Source organism: Somniosus microcephalus, chromosome 18, assembly GCF_052327205.1.
Source record: "Somniosus microcephalus isolate GS21.2 chromosome 18, FLI_Smic_1.0, whole genome shotgun sequence".
NCBI classification, from domain to species: Eukaryota; Metazoa; Chordata; class Chondrichthyes; order Squaliformes; family Somniosidae; genus Somniosus; species Somniosus microcephalus.
Window position 1 is genome coordinate 31,862,042 of NC_141004.1, and position 20,233 is coordinate 31,882,274.

The 20,233-nt window shown below is 42.6% G+C and overlaps 1 protein-coding gene across 2 annotated transcripts in view; it reads right to left on the bottom strand.

Annotated features, from left to right (window-relative positions):
- LOC147105196 (SRSF protein kinase 2-like) overlaps window positions 1-20,233 on the bottom strand; it is an 80,734-nt gene that overhangs the window by 47,794 nt on the left and 12,707 nt on the right. The window contains exon 1 of one of the 2 annotated variants that reach the window (XM_086011316.1): window positions 11,803-12,199. The exons of the other annotated variant lie outside the window; for it this stretch is intronic. Within the exon in view, the coding sequence (XP_085867442.1) occupies window positions 11,803-11,873 (71 nt within the window). The 5' untranslated portion in view covers window positions 11,874-12,199. Of the gene's footprint in view, window positions 1-11,802; window positions 12,200-20,233 lie in introns of those variants that run through there. 2 annotated transcript variants of the gene reach the window in all.

Here is a 20,233-nt window from a genome sequence, read left to right on the forward strand (position 1 = left end):
GCTCCAGACTTCATTACAGCCTTGGTCCAAATATGGACAAGAGTTGAATTCCAGAGTGAACATAAGAACATAAGAAATAGGAGGAGTAGGCCAATCGGCCCCTCGAGCCTGCTCCGCCATTTCAATATCATGGCTGATCTGAACCGCACCGCCAATCTACAATCACAGAACCATCTCCTGAATCTAACAGAATTAGATACGAAATAGGAGCAGGATCAGGCTACACGGCCCCTGGGCCCACTCCGCTGCCCACAGGGCCATGGCCGATCCGAACCTAGACTCATGTCCAAATTCCTGCCCGCTCCCCGTAACCCTTAATTCCCTTTACTTCTAGGAAACTGTCTATTTCTGTTTTAAATTTATGTAATGATGTAGCTTCTACAGCTTTTTGGGGCAGCATATTCCATGGACCTACCACCCTCTGAGTGAAGTAGTTCCTCCTCATCTCAGTTTTGAAAGAGCCCCTTATTCTAAGACTATGCCCCTTGGTTCTAGTTTCACCCATCATCGGGAACATCCTCCCCGCATCCACCCGATCCAGCCCCTTCACAATCTTATGTTTCAATAAGATCGCCTCTCATTCTTCTGAACTCCAATGAGTAGAGTCCCAATCTACTCAACCTCTCCTCATATGTCCATCCCCTCATCCCCAGGATTAACCGAGTGAACCTTCCTTGTACTGACTCGAGAGCAAGTATGTCTTTTCTTAAGTATGGACACCAAAACTGTATGCAGTATTCCAGGTGCGGCCTCACCAATACCTTGTACAACTGAAGCAATACCTCCCTATTTTTATATTCTATCCCCCTAGCAATGAAAACCAACATTCCATTGGCCTTCTTAATCACTTGCTGCACCTGCATACTAACCTTTTGAGTTTCGTGCACCAGGACCCCCAGATCCCTTTGTACTGCAGTACTTTCCAGTTTCTTGCCATTAAGATAATAACTTGCTCTACGATTTTTCCTGCCAAAGTGCATAACCTCACACTTTCCAGTATTGTATTCCATCTGCCAAATCTCTGCCCACTTACTTAGCCTGTCTATGTCCCCTTGCAGGTTTTTTATGTCCTCCTCACTCACTACTTTCCCTCCCATCTTAGTATCATCTGCAAACTTTGATATGTTACACTCGGTCCCCTCCTCCAAATCGTTAATATAGATTGTAAAGAGTTGGGGACCCAGCACTGACCCCTGCGGAACACCACTAGTTACTGATTGCCAGTCTGAGAATGAACCATTTATACCAACTCTCTGCCTTCCGTTAGATAGCCAATCCTCTATCTGTGGTGTATGTGCCTTAAAAGGCACATACACCATAATTGCTCTTAGAGCCCCAGGTGTGCATAATGCCGGTAATTGCCACTTGGGCTATATAAGCCAGTATATTGTGTATATCCTTTAGAAACCCCCCCCAGACTTGCTTAGTAAATACCTATGAACCAACTCCTGTCTTCAGTGTCTTTATCTACACACGGACACTACACTATCCATGCCAGAATATTACCCCCAATCCTGTGATTTTTTATCTTAAGCAATAATCTTGTGCGGCACCTTGTCAAATGCCTTTTGGAAGTCTAAATACACTACGTCCACTGGTTCCCCTTTATCCACCCTATATGTTACTTCCTCAAAGAACTCCAGCAAATTTGTCAAACATGACTTCCCCTTCATAAAACCAAGCTGACTTTGTCCTATTAAATTATGTTTATCCAAATGTCCTGTTACTGTCTCCTTAATAATGGACTCCAATATTTTACCTACCACAGATGTTAGGCTAACCGGTCTATAGTTTCCAGCCTTCTGTCTACTGCCCTTTTTAAATAAGGGTATTACATTAGCAGTTTTCCAGTCTGCCAGGACCTTTGCTGAGTCCAGGGAGTTTTGGAAAATTACCAATGCATCCACAATCCCTACCGCCACTTCCCTCAAGACCCTAGGATGCAAGCCATCAGGTCCAGGTGATTTATCCGCCTTGAGTCCCATTATTTTACCGAGTACCACTTCCTTAGTGATTTTGATCGTGTTTATCTCCTCCCCCCCTATAGCCCCCTGTTTGTCCAGTGTTGGGATATTCTTAGTGTCCTCTACTGTAAAGACTGATACAAAATATTCATTGTGTTTTTGCCATCTCCATATTTCCCACCATTAATTTCCCGGTTTCGTCCTCTAAGGGACCAACATTTACTTTAGCCACCCTTTTTCTTTTTATGTAACTATAAAAACTCTTACTATCTGTTTTTATATTTTTTGCTAATTTACTTTCATAATCTATCTTCCCTTAATCAATCTTTGTTATTTTTTGCTGTCTTTTAAAGTTTTCCCAATCCTCTATCCTCCCACTAGATTTGGCTACCTTATATGCCCTTGTTTTTAAAGTTGAATCTATCCTTAATTTCTTTACTTAGCCATGGATGGCTGTCTTTTCTTTTACACCCTTTTCTTCTCAGTGGAATATATTTTTTTTGGAAGTTGTAAAATAACTCCTTAAATGTACACCACTGATCATGTATCGTCTTATCCTTTAATCTATTTTCCCAATCCACTCTACTCAATTCCGCTCTCATACCTTCATAGTCTCCTTTATTCAAGCTTAGCACGCTTGTTTGAGATCCAACCTTCTCACCCTCTAATTGAATATGGAATTCAACCATGTTATGGTCACTCATTCCAAGGGGATCCTTTACTAGGACATTTTTAATTAATCCCGTCTCGTTACACAGGACCAGGTCTAAGGTTGCTTGCCCCCTGGTCGGTTCAGTTACATACTGCTCAAGAAACCCGTCCCTAATACACTCAATGAACTCATCCTCAAGGCAGCCCTGCCCAATTTGATTTGTCCAATTAATGTGATAGTTAAAATCCCCCATAATTATAGATGTTCCCTTATTACAAGCCTCAACTATTTCCTGATTGATACTCCGTCCAACAGAGTTGCAACTGTTCGGAGGCCTATAGACTACACCCACTAGTGTTTTTTTCCCATTATTCATTACCTCCACCCAAACTGTTTCATTATCCTGATCTTTTGACCCAATATCATTTCTCTGTATTACAGTGATTCCTTCCTTTATTAACATAGCCACCCCACCTCCCCTTCCTTCCTGCCTGTCCTTCCTGATCGTTAAATAACCTGGTATGTTTAATTCCCAGGCATCGTCACCCTGCAGCCATGTTTCTGTAATGGCCACAAGATCATACCCATATGTAGTTATTTGTGCCATTAACTCGTCTATTTTGTTACAAATGCTACGTGCATTCAGAAAGAGAACTTTCAAATATGTTTTGTGACACTTAGTTCCTGCTTTTGCCCTTTTTATTACTTTACCTTTTACTCCATACCTTCTGCCCCTTCCTGACATGCTCTGGTTTCTAATTTCCCCACTGCTACCTAAGTCTATGACCTTCTCTGTTGTCATTTTTATTATTTGCTCTCTTGGAACCTCCCCCCCCCCCCACTAGTTAGTTTAAAGCCCTCTCTACAGCCCTAGTTATATGATCCGCCAGGACTCTGGTCCCAGCACTGGCCAAGTGAAGCCCGTCCCAACGGAACAGCTCCCTCCTGCCCCAGTACTGGTGCCAGTGCCCCAGGAAGCAAAACCCATTACTCCCACGCCAGTCTTTGAGCCACGCATTTAACTCTCTAATTTTATTTGTCCTAGCCAAATTCACTCGTGTCTCAGCTAACCCTTGAGGTTCTGTTTTTTAATTTGACCCCTAGCTGCTCATACTCCTTTAACAGAACCGGCTTCCGAGTCCTATCTACATCGTTTGTACCAACATGGACCACGACAACTGGATCCACCCCCTCCCACTGCAAGTTTCTTTCCAACCCAGAGGAGATGTCCTTAACCCCGGCACCGGGTAGGCAACACAGCCTTCGGGACTCTCGCTCTCGGCTGCAGAGAACTCTATCTATCCCCCTAATAATACTATCCCCTACCACTACAACATTTCTATTTACTCCCCCCTCTCGAATGGCCTCCCTGTTCCACGGTGCTGTGGCCAGGTTGGTCATCCTCCCTGCAGTCCCTGCTCCTGTCCCCACAGGGAGTAAGAACCTCGAACCTGTTGGACAAGAGCAAGGGCTGCGGCTCCTCCAGCTCTACTTCCTGGATCCCCGTACCTGCCTCACTCATAGTCACACCGTCCTGTCCCTGACCATGGGCTACATCTGAATTGATTAACTTCATAGGTGTGACCACCTCCTGATACAGAGTGCCCAGGTACTTCTCCCCCTCCCTGATGTGTCGCAGTGTCTGAAGCTCAGACTCCAGCTCATCAACACGGAGCTGGAGTTCCTGTAGCAGCAGACACTTGTCACAGACGTAATCACCGTGAGCCTCAATGGGGGTTCACCGGCTCCCACATCTCGCAACAGTAACACATCACCTGCTCCATTCTACGTAATTAATTAAATTTTTTATTGTTAGTTATGGACACCCTCTGCCCGATTTTAGATGCTAGTATCCCCTTTAATTAATTGGATTTAAATTAAATCAATCCCTCTAATTACACCAGTTAAATGGTTTACCAACAGTCACTCTGCACCAAAAAGGCCTTATTAACTACAACCCACAGAGTTAAAGTTTGAAAAGAGCACCTAACACCCCACTTACCCAAACTCAGAGCACTCTTTGATGACTCGCACTCAGTCTGGTCTTTTTATACTGTTTGTTTGTTTACAGCCAAATGAGTCACCCCTGCTGATTGGTTAGTGGAGGCGAGAGTGACTGTCAAATGCTGCCTTGATGTCAAGGGCAGAGTGTGGTATCAAGGAGCCCTAGTAAAACTGAAGTCAAGGGGAATCGGGGGTCTGGAACGCTCTGCCTGAAAAGGGTGGTAGAGGCAGAAACCCTCACACATTTAAAAAGTGCTTGGATGGACACTTGGAAGTGCCGTAACCTACAGGGCTACTGATTAGGCTGGATAGCTCTGTCAGCTGGTGCAGACACAATGGGCCGAAATGGCCTCCTTCTGTGCTGTAAATTTCTATGATTCGATGAAGTCAGGAGTGCGATGGAATACTCTCCACTTGTCTGGATGAATTTAGCTCCAAAAACACTCAAGGAGCTCGACACCATCCAAGACAAAGCAGCCCGCTTGATTGGTACCCCATCCACCACCTTAAAACATTCACTCCCTCCACCACTGGCGTACCGTGGCTGCAGTGTGTACCATCAACAAGATGCACTGCAGCAACTCGCCAAGACTTCTTCGGCAGTACCTCCCAAACCTGCAACCTCTACTACCGAGAAAGACAAGGGCAGCAGGTGCATGGGAACACCACCACCTCCAAGTCACACACCATCCTGACTTGTAAGTATATTGCCGTTCCTTCATCGTCACTGGGTCAAAATCCTGGAACTCCCTCCCGAACAGCACTATGGGGGCACCTTCCCCACACTGGCTGTAGCGGTCAAGAAGGTGGCTCACCACCACCTTCTCAAGAGCAACTAGGGATGGGCAATAAATGCTGGCCTTGCCAGCAATGCCCACATCCCATGAATGAATTTTTTAAAAATTCACACAAATCAGTGATCCATGACTGTATTCTAACTGCATTAATAGTTTGAGAGGGAGGGTTAGAATAACTAATTTCTATAATGTTCCTTAACTACATAGAGCCATCTGAGTCGTTTACATGGGCTGTGGGGGGGGGGGGTGGAGAAAGTGGATGGCAAACATAAGGGAAAACTGTAGGATCAAGCAAAATGGTTTTTCAGATGTTTCCAAAAGTGGAGAGGGAGATGGCATGATATATTCTGAGAGGAGCGGGCAGGGGTACAATGGCTAAAAGAGCCACTGATGGAGGAGCAGAAAGGGGTGAGGATCACGGAGGAAGAATAAGGCAAGGCTGAAGAGGGATTTGAAAGTTTGCTCCATTTTATTCAAAACATGCATGAAGATACACATTAAAATTAGGCACAATTTCTCTCTTTTGCCAATTTATTTCACTCCTTTCCCAAGGGCACTAAATCCTGCTGGAGAAAGAGTTCCATGGGTTCCAAATGCCCTCTGGTGCCTCGCACAAGTGACCTTTCTTCATATACAAGCATGACTGTGAAAGTTTGTCAGCTATTGGGCTTTAGAGAGAGAACATAGCCGACCCCAATTCGGACTTCACCAGACATCCACACACGCACAATTCAAGGGGTCACTGAATACCAGTCAGAAGCAGAAACCCTGGCCAATTTCCCCCACACGTCCAGTAATGCAGCGACCAAATGTCATGCCCCAACTGCTTTAAGCTAACCGAACAACAAATTGAGACCAGACACTTTCCCCAAACAGATAATTATCTTGGGCTGTTGCCAACGTGCAGACACATATAATTGTTCCCAGTGCCCGACTCAAGAACATTTTTGGCAGAGACCTGGAAGCAGGTAGTACTCATCTGATTTCTTGGCCAGGGAATGGGGAATTCAAAAGTGGATAGAAAACCATTTAAAAATGAATCTTCACGGCTTTAGAATTAGGAGGTGAAAAGTCAATACAAAATGAAGAAACAGGTTTCTCTGAGAAACCAGTATCTCTCGAAAGATAGGTGTTTGATTGCTGAGAAGATGGAGCTAAATATATAATCTGGCCTACTTTTTATGGAATTGAGTTTGGAACATTAAAGACAATGTTAATGATTTTTATTCTAAACCACAAATTACAAACAATCATTACCCAAATATAAATAGTAAATTTGCAATTAAGCGCACTACATATATATTGCTCAAACTACATGGTTCATTGACAATTCCTATTAATTCCAAGCTGATCAAATGCAGCTGATTACAAAACTGAAAGCAGGTACAGGAAACTTTGCGCTATCCGGCACTGAGCTGCTGCCGTTCCCTCAAAACTGCCGTACACTCCAGAGTTAATGTTGAAAGATACGGAGATTCTTATCTCCGTATCTGACAAACACTGTTGCTTAGCAACAGCTTCTAAACACTCAGGTGTGGCTGCAAGTGTCTGTAGCTGAAGCTGTTGCTGCAGCCCTTGCCGTGCTTGACTGGGGAAAAAAAAGCAAAGCAAAACAAAAAAAAAAAAAAAACGGCCCCTGATTTTTGCCGGCTGGTTCACCTCCGGATAGCACAAAGTTTCCCGTACTGTATTTACATGTTTAAAAGTGACTACAAAGGGTTTCAGGCCATTTAGCAACACTCAAAATTCCAATGCTCTTTTAGCAGACAAGTAGAGGCAAAGTATAAATCAAAATTGGAAAATAGCTTTGCTTCTGAAGGGAATTCTGCACACACAACTACAATGGTTATATTCAATATTTTCCTCCTTGCAACATATTGATATCCATTAATCTCAAATCCCTAAGTAAAAACTTACACTACAGTACACACATGGCATAGAAGTAAATCAAATGATTTGAAGGAATACTAAACACAAGTAAACTGCACAAATTTAGTTCAGTTTTGATACTCTTCCTCAGTGAATATATGCAAGAACAGAAACAATTTCCAACACAAGCACCAGTACAATGAACACAGCAGAAACTTGTATTATCCACAGTAATGGAGGTGCCCCATGGTCAATAACAAATTCCCCATCAGCACTTTCCTCCTTTGCCCTGCTCCTCCCAAGATTAACTGGTATTGGACCATGAAATTTATCAGCTGATCGCCCACCTCAAAGCTGATCCACACAGCCATCCATGACACCAGGTGCCAGACCAGAGAAAGATGGCTCAGAAATGCTCCAGTGGGTGCCATGCTCCCCCGTCCAGTGCAGCGCTCTCACCAGTCAGAAGATTGTGCGCTCAAGCCCCACTCTAGAGACTTGTGCACATAGTTTAGGCGGACACTTCGGTGCAGTACGAGTGCTGCACTGTAGAGGTTATCATCTTTTGAAGGAGACATTAAACCAAAGTCCTGTCAGATGGACACAAAAGACCCTACTGCAATTTTAAGATCAGCACGGGAGTTCTTCCAGTGTCCTGGCCAACACGTCCCCTGAACCAGCACAGCACAGATTATCTGGTCATTTATCTCGTAGTTTGGGAGACTAAAATTGGCTGCTGTGTTTCCCTATATTACAACATCGACTATACTTCACAAGTATTTCATAGGCTGTGCGCTTTGGGACATTTTGAAATCATCAAAAAGGTGCTATATAAAGGCAAGTGATTTATTTCCTATTGGCAACCTCCGACAAGATCAGCTCACTGTAGATGCCTTGTATGTTAAATTCAGTGGCAGAAATCTGCTTCTTCACAGATCCCCATCAGGTAAACAATTGCAGTAAATAGCAATTGGTGATGTCCATGGATAACTTAATTTTGAATCTAGTTTTTAAACATACATTTGGGAAAATAATTAATTATCTGCACATAATACCACACTTATTCAATTGTTTGGAGGTAAACTTATGTAATACCCACTGGAAATGTTGTGTACGCTAAGTATGGTTATCAATCTTTAACTTAGACACTGTATTATCATTGTTATAAGTCCCTGGGTTAAAGTTGCCCATGTGAAGGTACGGCAAGAACTTTTAAGGACACAATGTGACTAAGAGCATACTTTCCATAATTCTGCACCAGTATCAACTGTTGCAGACAGTGAGGCTGCACAGTCTCCAGGCAGAAACCCCAGGAGGAAGGGGTGGAGTCGGGTTTTTCGAGCGGGAAGAGGAGAGCGACTGGAAAAGAGGGCAGGAGCTCTGAAAAGAGGGCTCAGGAGGCAAATGGCTGCCGCATCCCGTCCCGGGCTTCCAAACTCGGCTGCCGCCCTTCGTATTAGTAGCTCTGCATCCAGAACTCAAAGTGGGATTCAGTGATCGTGAAGAGAATTCAACGAAGGAGTTCGGAGTCGTAAGTCTTGCAGACATTATACATACCATGAGCTCCAACTTAAGCGCGCCAACAAAAGAGTGCACTCGAATTTGGACACAGGGACAGATTCTCCTTTGAATCCATATAAATGGAGAATGTATGTTTATTATGTCTAGATTCATTCTAATGTATGCAAATGTCTAATTTAGGTCATTGACCCGTAATCTTCTTATACTGTCTGACGTTAAAACTATAAAGTAAGATAATTAGAATTAAGCCATTGTAGTAGTGATCTCCTTACTAGACTATAGAATACTGTCTACAACAGAGACCACATCTCATATATCTAGAGAACCGTGAAGGGGTTACACTTAAAAAATGTAGGAAAACTAGCACTTTCCCACATGTTCTCAGATCCGTGGATGTCACTTTACATCATGGAGAGGACGACATGCATCTATTACAGCGAAGCAAGTGTAAAGCTTTCTTCCAGCACACAAAGATAACCCGATAGCTTGCAGCAAATGTAAAACACAAATCAATGCAATACCCAAACTGCTTCCTCTTTCTTCCATAAAATGCTGAGTTCGCTATGGCAGAAAAAGAAATATTTTAATCACTGCCTCTCCTCAAAATAGCACAAAGAACAGATCAACTTTCAACAGTACTATCAGTCTTCAATGCAGACAATTTGACCAGAAATAAAGAAAAAGACTTGCATTTATATAGAGCCTTTCACGACCTCAATGTCCCAAAGCACTTTACAGACAGTGAAGTACCTTTAAAGTATAGTCACTGTTGTAATGTAGGAAACAAAGCAGCCAATTTGCACACAGCAAGCTCCCACAAACAGCAATGCGAATGACCAGGTAATCTTTGTGTGATGTTGATTGAGGGATAAATATTGGTCAGGACCAAAGTTTTTCCTCGTGTCACCTCTGGTTCTTTTGCCAATCGTCTTAAATCTGTGCCCTCTGGTTACCAACCCTTCAGCCATTGGAAACAGTTCCTCTCTATTTACTCTATCAAAACCAGTCATGATTTTGAACAACTATCAAATCTCGTCTTAACCTTCTCTACTCCAAGGAGAACAATCCCAGCTTCTCCGGACACTCCATATAACTGAGGTCCCTCATCCTTGGTACCACTCCAGTAAATCTCTTCTGCCCCCTCTCCAAGGCCTTAACATCTTTCCTAAAGTGTTGTGCCCAGAATTGAACACAATACTCCAGTTGAGGCCTAACCAGTGATTTATAAATGTTTAGCATAACTTCCTTGCTTTTGTGCTCTATGCCTCAATTTATCAAGCCAAGGATCCCAAATGGTGTTTTTTTTTTTTTTTTTAAATAAACAGCCGTATCAACTTGTCCTGTCACCTTCACGTGTGTACATACACCCCCAGGTTTCTGTTCCGACACCCCCCTGTAAAATTGTACCATTTACTTTATAGTGCCTCTCCTCATTCTTCCTACCAAAATGAATCACTTCACACTTCTCTACATTAAGTTTTATCTGCCATGTATCTGCCCATTTCACCAGTCTGTCTATGGTGTCTATTAATTATCCAATAAAGTCTTAAAGTCCACTAACACACTTTAGAAATTTGTGACAGTACAATCTCACCGGTATTGTGTGGCATGACAGTATTAGAGGGCAGAGCACCAACAGATCCAATGAATTCATGCTGACCAACAGAATTAGCATAATTTTTTTAATAAATCTTTTTTAAAAAGGTTTAGAAATAGATCATAGACAGCACTGAGGATATAGCCACAATTCATTTATGATTCAATTACTTACGAGGCAATCTCACCATAGCTGCACTGAGTATCTTTCATTGCTCTCAACACATCCTCTATAGAATTATATTCTTGTACTCCTCGAAATGTACATGGGGAGGGTGTCCATCAAATCCCATCTCCAAACATATTGAAAATAGCTTGCTTCCAAAAGGAATTCTGTGTACACACTGTGTATACTAATGAAAGTCTCAGGAAATTTCACGTAAATACCAGTGTATTTGACATAAGCCAGATCAAGGAAATTCCAGCCCAATATATACACAAGTGGTCTGGACTTAAAGAAGGAGTCACAAAGTCAAAATTTACATAAAAATAGGGAGTGCAGTTAGCTGAAGAGGACTGACTATAAGTGACTTCAGGAGTACACAGACAAGTTCATGGATTGGGCAGAAAGGTGGCAGATGAAATTTAATGTGGGGATGTAAATTTTGAGAGCGAATGAGGAAACATACACAAATGATATGGCTTTAAAAGGAGTAAAAAGGTAGATACCTCGGGCTTCAGATACATACATATTTATATAAGTGAAAGGGCAAGTAATGAAGCTGGAAAATAAAAACATATGGAGTCCTAGGTTTTATAAACTGGGGTACAGAATACAAAAGCAAAGAGGTAATTCTAAACCTATACAAATCATTGGTTAGGATGCAATACATGTATTGTGTCCGGTTTTGTTGTGTCAAGGCTATGGGGATGGTGCAAGAGATTCACTCGATAGTACCAGGGATGAGAGGCATTAGTTATAAAAGAGGAAAAACTGGGCTCTGAGCAGGGGATATGATGGAGGTGCTCAAAATTAGGGTTTTGAGAAGGTAAGCAAGGAAATACTATTTCTACTGTTTGATGAGTCAGTAACTGAAGGACATACATTTCAAATCACCACTGAAACAAATGGAGCTTAGGAGAATTTTTTTTTTTTTTTTTTTTTTTTTTTTAAAAACATGGAGGATTGTTAAGGATGTGGAACGTGCTACCAAAAATAATGGCAGAAGCAGAAACTGTAGTAGCTTTTAAAAGGGAAGTGGATAAATATGGAAAAAAATGTAAAAGGGTACAGGGAAACGACGAGGGAATAGGACTAAACGGATGGGTCTTTTGGGGAGCCAGCTCAGGCACAATGGTCCAATTAGCCTCCTTTTGTGTTGTAAAATTCCACGATAGTGATCTTTTACCTAAAATAGTCACTACATGGTACATAAAGGACAAGTATAATTTTACACACCATGACAGCAAACCATCCCAATTTATCCAGCAATCTCGTATATTCTTTAAGTGATTCTTCATTTTGAGCATCAGCAGGTTTCTTTCCAGCAGCCAATAATGTCCTGGCCTCCTAAACGCAAGCTCTTTTGTTCTGTCACTTACTTGCACAACCAGCCTTGGGCCAGTTTAGACACTGAATTTAAGGAAAGCAGTCAGAAAGCCACATAAATGCATCTAGAAATCAAGGAAAAGGAGTTCGTCTGACCAGCACCACTATAAATTAGCATTCAAAATACAGTAAAGATGCGAATAAGCCATAGTATTAGTTTGCTTCCAAAAAATCTGTTTTGAGTTGTCTTTTTATTGCAAAATTTTAAATGCTCATGGCAAAGGTGTTAAACTCTCTGGACTCTCATTTCATTTCAATCAGATATTCACAGGTTTTAGCCACTGGTACTTCAAGCCAACTTTTCTTTCATTGAGAACTTATGTAAGCAAATGTTTACATAAATATTGATAAGCTTAGAAGAAAAAACTAAAAAATATTTAGAAGCTACAAGCTTGGCTATGCTAAATCCTAATGCCAGCCACATCTAGCTGCATTTCCAACTATGTCCAGGCTCCAGCTGCACTCTCCCCACCAGCCCCCCCACCCCACCACTTTACTGTCAATAAGACAATGCAGCTGGTTATTCTTACTAAAATGCCTTGCCAGATGTGAATGCAAGCAGCATGGTAGTAGTTTGACGTGTAGTGGGACTCATTTAATGCATGGTTCTGCCCCATGGTAATGAGATTCTGGAGAAGATGCCCTCAGGAGTTAGGCTGATATTTCCCTAAGAACAATCTTACAGGTACAAAGAAGCATACCAATAAGGCTCGGTACAAACAGCAATTTGTGAAGCTTCATTCCAAACCAAGCTGATAAAGCCACCACAAAACAGAGACAATTAATGCTCAGGGGAAAAACAAATTGTACTTTTATAGTAGTTTGTGTTGATCAAGGCGAGGGGTGTCCATTCTGGGGAAAAGAATATCTTTCATTTCAAACACAATCGTTGGGCAAAGCAGAGAGCTTTGCCAGGTATACACACACAACCAATAAAAGCATCCAAGACCCCTCATTTGAGAATTTTCTAGAATGTTTTCCACAAGTGAACTATTCCCAATCTATTACTTCCCACTACTCTCAAATAAAATTACTTTTTTTGTACTCAAAGACATCACTTTTTAAATGGTGCCAAGCACTGTGTTCATTTGAATTAGAGCGAAGTACAGTATGAAGTTACTGTACTAGATTCCATCAATAGGACAATGAACCTCATGGGGCTGCTGCAGGGTGGCTATTTTCAGAATGTTATAGATTAACACGTCTGCATCGAGAAACGCACAAATGGAAGGCCAAAATTAACTGATGATTAAAGCAGCTAGATTCAGACTTTCTTCTACATGTACTGCATGCATTTTGATGGATCAATACTGGTCAATCTCCCATGTCAATGCACATTTGAAAGCAATCAATTAAAAATGCACATTGTCCTCGTTTTATATTTCTATTATAAATTCTTATGTCCACATTTATAAACTTGTCATATTGTAATTTACCCTTCTTCCAGTGAGGTTTGATCAACAGGACTGGGACAGAAAGGCAGTGAAATAAAGCCAGCGGCACAAAGGAACAGGCTAAATTGGAAAGCTGCAGGGAGACAGGCAAGTGAAGTTCTTGCTCAAAGGTGAAGGTTGGAACGAGTGGGGACTGGGGAGGATGAATAAAATTTGCCCAAGGGCAGCAACAGTCGTAAACAGTGAAAGGTTAGGGTCATCAAATAGGAAGGCGGCGGCCTCAGCCTGATGGTGGAACAGAAGCCTGGGAAATGTACCGTGACAGCTCATCGTCGACAGTGACATAGGGAACTGCCAGCATAAATGTTGATCTCAAAATGCTGACATAAAAGTATTACTCAAAAATAACGGAGCAAAGTTTGAGACAGGAAATACACAACAAATGCAAGATTTTTAATATATAGGTAAGTATTTTGATATAAAGTGCAAATGGAAATCAATCAGAAAAATTAGTCTCGTAGGAGACTGTGGTCTCCTGGAACATCTTTTTGATTGCCTTCGGGTGGAGTCGGAGGAGGAATTTCCCAAAATTATTTTCCCTGAAGTGGCTCAGGGTGTTTTTTTAAAGCTTTTTTTGCTTCTTGCTGGAGATTACATGGCTGCTGGTGGGTGGATGCAACATGACTATCAGCTGGTCCAATATTTCCATATATTCTCCAGAGAATGGGCATTGCCCATGACATGTAAAAGATTGGAGAAAGTGGTATTTCAGACTCTCATTCTGCAACACGAGTACAGGTCTTTAGCCCATGGATCAAGATATTTCTTTGCCACAGAAAAAAAAACTGAGCTTCCTCAACGCTGCAGTTGGCAGCATGACTTGTAGGGGAAAATATCAAAGAACGAGATAAGGTAACATTTGTGGTTGTGTGTGCATGTTTGGCAAAAAATCTTTGCAGCAAAGCCAAGAGACTCGGCCCTTCCTCATCACTATTTTAATTATTCTTGTTTTAAGTTCATCCAACGTATTAGGCACGTATTTTTTTATTCCTTTATCTCTAGCATTTTGTTGCTTTATTTAAAGTGTCGTACTCACCCTTAATGTTGGTTAAAAGACGTGCCCCGGTTCATGATTCCGGCCCAGTACCCAAGAGACAGACCGGTTAGCAGCCCATTCCTAATCTAATATGGGATGTATAAAAGTCTCGACAAGAGAGGCCCAGCCATGCTGTGGTACAGCGGGAGCTGCGTGCCTCAAAAACTCCAGACAGACCAATTCCAAAGTCTCAGATAATTTATACAACCCGCCAGGTACTGGCTGTGAAATTAACGAACCTTGAATAATGATCCACATTAACGCCTTACTCGGGGAAAAAAGGACAAGTGAGAGGGGTTGATTTCACGAAGCTCAGACATTAAAAGTTCAATAGTTAATGATGGATAATCACACTTTAATGAGGTGCGATCAGCTGCTGAACTGCACAAAATAGCCGGCCCACTTAAGGTTTAAGCGGCGCTTTTGTAATTGATGCCTATGGTAATGGAAAATAGCTGGCGCCATTTACCTGACATAGGCGGTTGTCCGGGCGAAACTGGGATGGTGTAAGTGGTGTGGACTGTATCAATTAGCTGGCAAATCACCAAGCTCATTGCTAAAATTCTATTCTGTAGTTTAAAGCAAAAAATTGCATCACAACACCACATGACAAATGGCTGTCAATCTGATGAGTTAGAAGCAGTTTAACAGACTATTAAAAAACATAATCTACCCAGGAGAGCCCGAATACAAACGAGGTGGCCATCCAAGTGCTTGTGGGTGTACGTTATGGAGCTTGTTGTTCACTGGTGCATCACATGGACAGTGCAGGACAGGATATGGGCAGCTTCCTATTTGTCCTCTGTTCGTGTATTTGCCTTACTCTCTTCTCTCTGTCCACCCCTCAGATCTCTCTTGCCTCGGGAGTTAAAAGGTTGTGGGTTCAAGCCCTCCACCACCAATCGGAGCATATAATCCAGTATGACACCTCAGTGCAGTACTGCGGAAATGCTGCACTGTTGGGAGATACAGGTAGACTATCCTTTATCCGAAAACCTCGGGACCAGCCGTGTTTCGGTTTTCGGAGAATTTCGGATGGTGGGTCAGCAGGGGTCTGCGGGGGGGTCGGCGGGGGGTCGTGCACACGACCCCCCGCCGACTTACGGTCGGGGTCGGCGGGGGTCTGCGCGCACGACTTATGCTGACGCTCAGCGTAAGTCGGCGGGGGTCGGGGTCGGCGGGGGTCCGCGCGCACGACTTACGCTGGACTTACGCTGACCGAAAAAACCTTCGGTTTTTAAGAGGGTTTCGGTTTTCGGAAGTCCGGATAAAGGGTAGTCTACCTGTACCATCTTTCGGATGAGACGTTAAACCAAGGCCCCAACTGCCCTCTCAAGTGGATGCAAAATATCCCATGGCACTATTTGAAGAGCAGGGGTGTTCTCTCTGGTGTCCTGGCCAATATTTATCCCTCAACTAACATTACTAAAAAGTCTATCATTAGCTCATTGCGGTTTGTGGGACAGCTAAAATAAAATGACCCATAGGGCGTAGGGAAGGTGGTACAAAAATAGCCAATAGGGTCATCAAAACAGAGGTGGGAAGAGTGCAAGACTGGTGCAGCAAACAGGGAGCCGGTGGGCAGGGGGCAGTTAGCAGTGCAAAAGACCCTATTGAGCCAAAGGAGGCCTGGCTGGAAGAAGCAGGACTGCTGGCACAAAATAAAATTGAAATGGCCTTAAGAGCTGAAAGGGAGGAGGAGCAGCAGCCAAATAAAAATTTTAAATGGTCCGTAGGGCTGAACAAACAGGAAAGTCAGGACCAGGAGAAAGCAGGAATGGAGGACAGGAAGACAAAGTCTAAAAGAAAGAAACTTGAAACTTGCAGCAGGACAAATTTGGAATTATGGCCAGCAGAGGCTCAATAGCCAACAACTGGATGGGGTGCTCTACAACACTACAAGAGGTTCCCGGTTAAGCAGCACCTCTATTTCAAAATTCTCATCCTTGTTTTCGAATCCCACCATGGCCTTGCTCCTCCCCATCTCTAATCTCCTCCAGCCCACCCCCCACCCAACCGAGATATCTGCGCTCCTCTAATTCTGCCCTCTTGAGCATCCCCGATAAAAATCACTCACCCATTGGTGGCTGTGCCTTCTGCTGCCTGGGCCCTAAGCTCTGGAATTCCCTGCCTAAACCTCTCCACCTCGCTACCTCTCTTTCCTCCTTTGAGACGCTCCTTAAAACCTACCTCTTTGACCAAGCTTCTGGTCATCTGCCCTAATTTCTCCTTATGTGGCTCCGTGCCAAATTTTTTCATCTTATAATACTCATGTGAAGCGCCTTGGGACTTTTTAAACTACGTTAAAGGCGTTAGAACACAAGTTGTTGCTGCTGAACTGCATAGCGTCAGCAACTGTTTACATAGAATCTACATTTTAAATGTTCATAAGGATTTTCCCAATATGTGGGCATAAAAGCATTACTCATAAATCATGATAATAGAAGCAAAGTTTGTGGCCTGAAGTGCTTTTGTGTACACATTCTGGAGCTTACTGTTCACTGGTGCCTCTGTCTCATGGCTGATTTCTCAAAAGGGACAGTGCAGGACAGGATATGGATACAGCAAGACTTCTAATATAGATCTAATATAGTCAATCGCCTGTTGTGCTGAACAATCGAGACCAATTGTAGTCTTCAGGTTAAGCAAGGTTAGAGGGCAGGGAATAATTGAACCAGGGCTGTGGGCATAATTCAGTCCCCATTTTAAAATCATGCATTGCCCCTTTTAAAGATTGCCATTATAAATTCCTATGTCCACGCTTATAATGGAAACTGCCCATGTAAACATCTCACACTGTAATTACATTATTCTGTCAGTGTTCACAACTCCACTGTAAGGAGGGTATAATTAATAGGTTTACATGGGCAGCTCGGTTATAAAATTGGACAAAGGAATTTATGAGATAAAAATATGTAAATAGAAAGAGGAATTTTAATTCAAGTTACAGTACAACACAATTTCCCTGGAATACATTTTTGCTGCTTTACTACAAATAAATGATGCCAAAGTCGTGGCATATTGACAAAAATACTTCCTCTTTAAAATATTTGACTGCAAAGTCACCTTTTTAAAAAAAATGATCAGCTATAACAATACCAACATCAAATTAATTACCATGCAATACTGCATCAAGAGAGCTTCACAATGATTGCTGTTGCTTTCAAAATAGATATTATGGCAACCTCAAGAAAGCAACAATTTAACCATTTTTCTCCTTTCCTGCCCACAGCGTTGAAGTACTCATGATTCCAGGTGACATATTCCAATCTGGCCAAAAAATATTCATCACTACGTATTTTGCGGTTTGATCTTTATAACAAAAAAGGGAAAGATCAAATTTCTTAAATGGAACATGCGAGATGATGACATTTCCTACTTGCAAACCAGCAAACTCCTTAAATACTCGAACTCCCTGAAGCACAGCTCCCAAATCACATGGCAGGTATCGAAATTAAATGAAGAAAATGTGCAACATTTTGAAATGGAATAAACGGAGATCCATTTTCTGATCCTGACATTGGTCATTTAAAGTTCCAACTCAATTCGGCGATGTAATTTTGTATCTTTGTAAACGTGTTTAAAATCAGAAATTCAACGCTTGTTGCAAAAAAGTGTTATGAAAAGGCGGTTAAACACTTTTTATAAGAACACAACAAATAAGAGCAGGAGTCAGCCATACGGCCCCTCGAGCCTGCTCCGCCATTCAGTAAGATCATGCCTACTCTGTTTTCTGTCCATTAACCAATCCTCTATCCATACTACAGGAAACTTTGTGCTACCCGGCACCGATGGGCCCGAGCTGTTGCCGTCCCATCAAAACTGCCGGACAAACCAGCGCTATGTTGAAACATACGGAGATTTTGAGCTCTGTATCTGGCAACAAACCCTGTTGCTTAGCAACAGCTTCTAAACAGTCGGCCATACCTTGCAAGCGTCTCTGTAGCTTAGCAACAGCTTCAGCGAGACCTTGCAGAGCTTGACTGTTGAGAAAAAAGCAACAAAAAGAAAAAAAAAAACGAAATGGCTCCTGATTTTTGCCGGTGGCTCGAGCTTGCTGGACATTTAGCCTCCGGAGAACACAGTTTCCTGTACTATATTACCCCCAACCCCATGAGCCCTAATCTTGTGCAATAACCTTTTATGTGGCACCTTATCGAATTTTATCATTTGCTTTGTGAAGGGGAAGTTGGAAAATTAACATGCTGGATAACATTGCCCAAAAACAGCAGCAGAAACAAACCTTGCAACAGAACACCGATGTAATAAATCATGTGGAAAACAAAACCGACTTAAATGGTGCAGAAAACATTAAATTGACCAAACTATAAATAGCAAAAAAATACATTAAAGCACTAGTCTATAAACATGTCACATGACCCATGGCAAACCTGCAGAGAAGAACTGCCTCAAAACAGACTGAAAACATAAAAGCACAGAACATATAAAATCTAGGACAGGGAAAGAGAAGCACTGCAGAAAATTATGACCACTAAAGTTGCCAGAAAAGTGTCTAGAGGCGTTTACAATTATTCCCTCTCCCATTGATTCATTTGATTTTAAACTTGGGGCTATATTTTCCGATCGGAGGCTTCCTGCGTGCGGAGGCCTCCAATCTGGAAAAATCTACGGACTTACCAGAGGGCTCCCGAGGTGCGTATATTTCCGTTCCTGGGCCTCTCCAAACTGGAAATGCGCAGGGCCCATGCATCCCAGAGGCACATGCGGTTCGCAAGCGATCCTGGGATCACATGGGCCATGGGGAGCCAATAGGAGAAGGGAATCTCCCTTCATACACTTGACAGATAGACCAGTCAAATATATGAATGGAGATCACCCCAAAAGCAAACATTAAATATTTTTTTTTTTTTTTTTTTTTTTTTAAATCACTTTTTAAAAATGAGTTCAAATTACAATAAATTCAACATTTTAAACAAAAATTTGAAGTATTTTTAAATGATGAGTGGAAAAAAAATTTCCCCCCACTTTTTTCAACTCTTAGGGTTTTCTGCAGGCAGAGGTTCTCCAGAAAGCAGAACTCCCCCCACAGAGGCCCTTAGAGTCAGTCATAGTTATACAGCACAGAAAGAGGCCCTTCAGCCCATCGTGTCCACGCCGGCCATCAAGCCCCGTCTATTCTAATCCCATTTTCCAGCACTTGGTCCGTAGCCTTGTATGCTATGGCGTTTCAAGTGCTCATCTAAATGCTTCTTGAATGTTGAGGGTTCCTGCCTCTACCACCCTTTCAGGCAGTGAGTTCCAGATTCCAACCACCCTCTGGGTGAAAAAGTTTTTCCTTAAATCCCCTCTAAACTATGCCCCTTGGTTATTTTCCCCTTAGTAGAGGGGAAAAGTTCCTTTCTATCTACCCTATCTATGCCCCTCATAATTTTGTACACCTCAATCAGGTCCCCCCTCAGCCTTCTCTGCTCCAAGGAAAACAACCCCAGCCTGTCCAGTCTCTCTTCATAGCTGAAGCACTCCAGGTCCAGGTAACATCCTGGTGAATCTCCTCTGCACCCTCTCCAATGCAATCACATCCTTCCTATAGTGCGGCGACCAGAACTGCACACAATATTCCAGCTGTGGCCTAACTAGCATTTTGCACAGCTCCATCATAACCTCCCTGCTATTATATTCTATGCCTCGGCTAATGAAGGCAAGTATCCCATATGCCTTTTTAACCACCTTATCTACCTGTCCTGCTGCCTTCAGCGATCCATGTACTTGCACACCAAGGTCCCTCTGTCCTTCCTAAGGTCCTACCATTCATTGTGTATTCCCTTGCCTT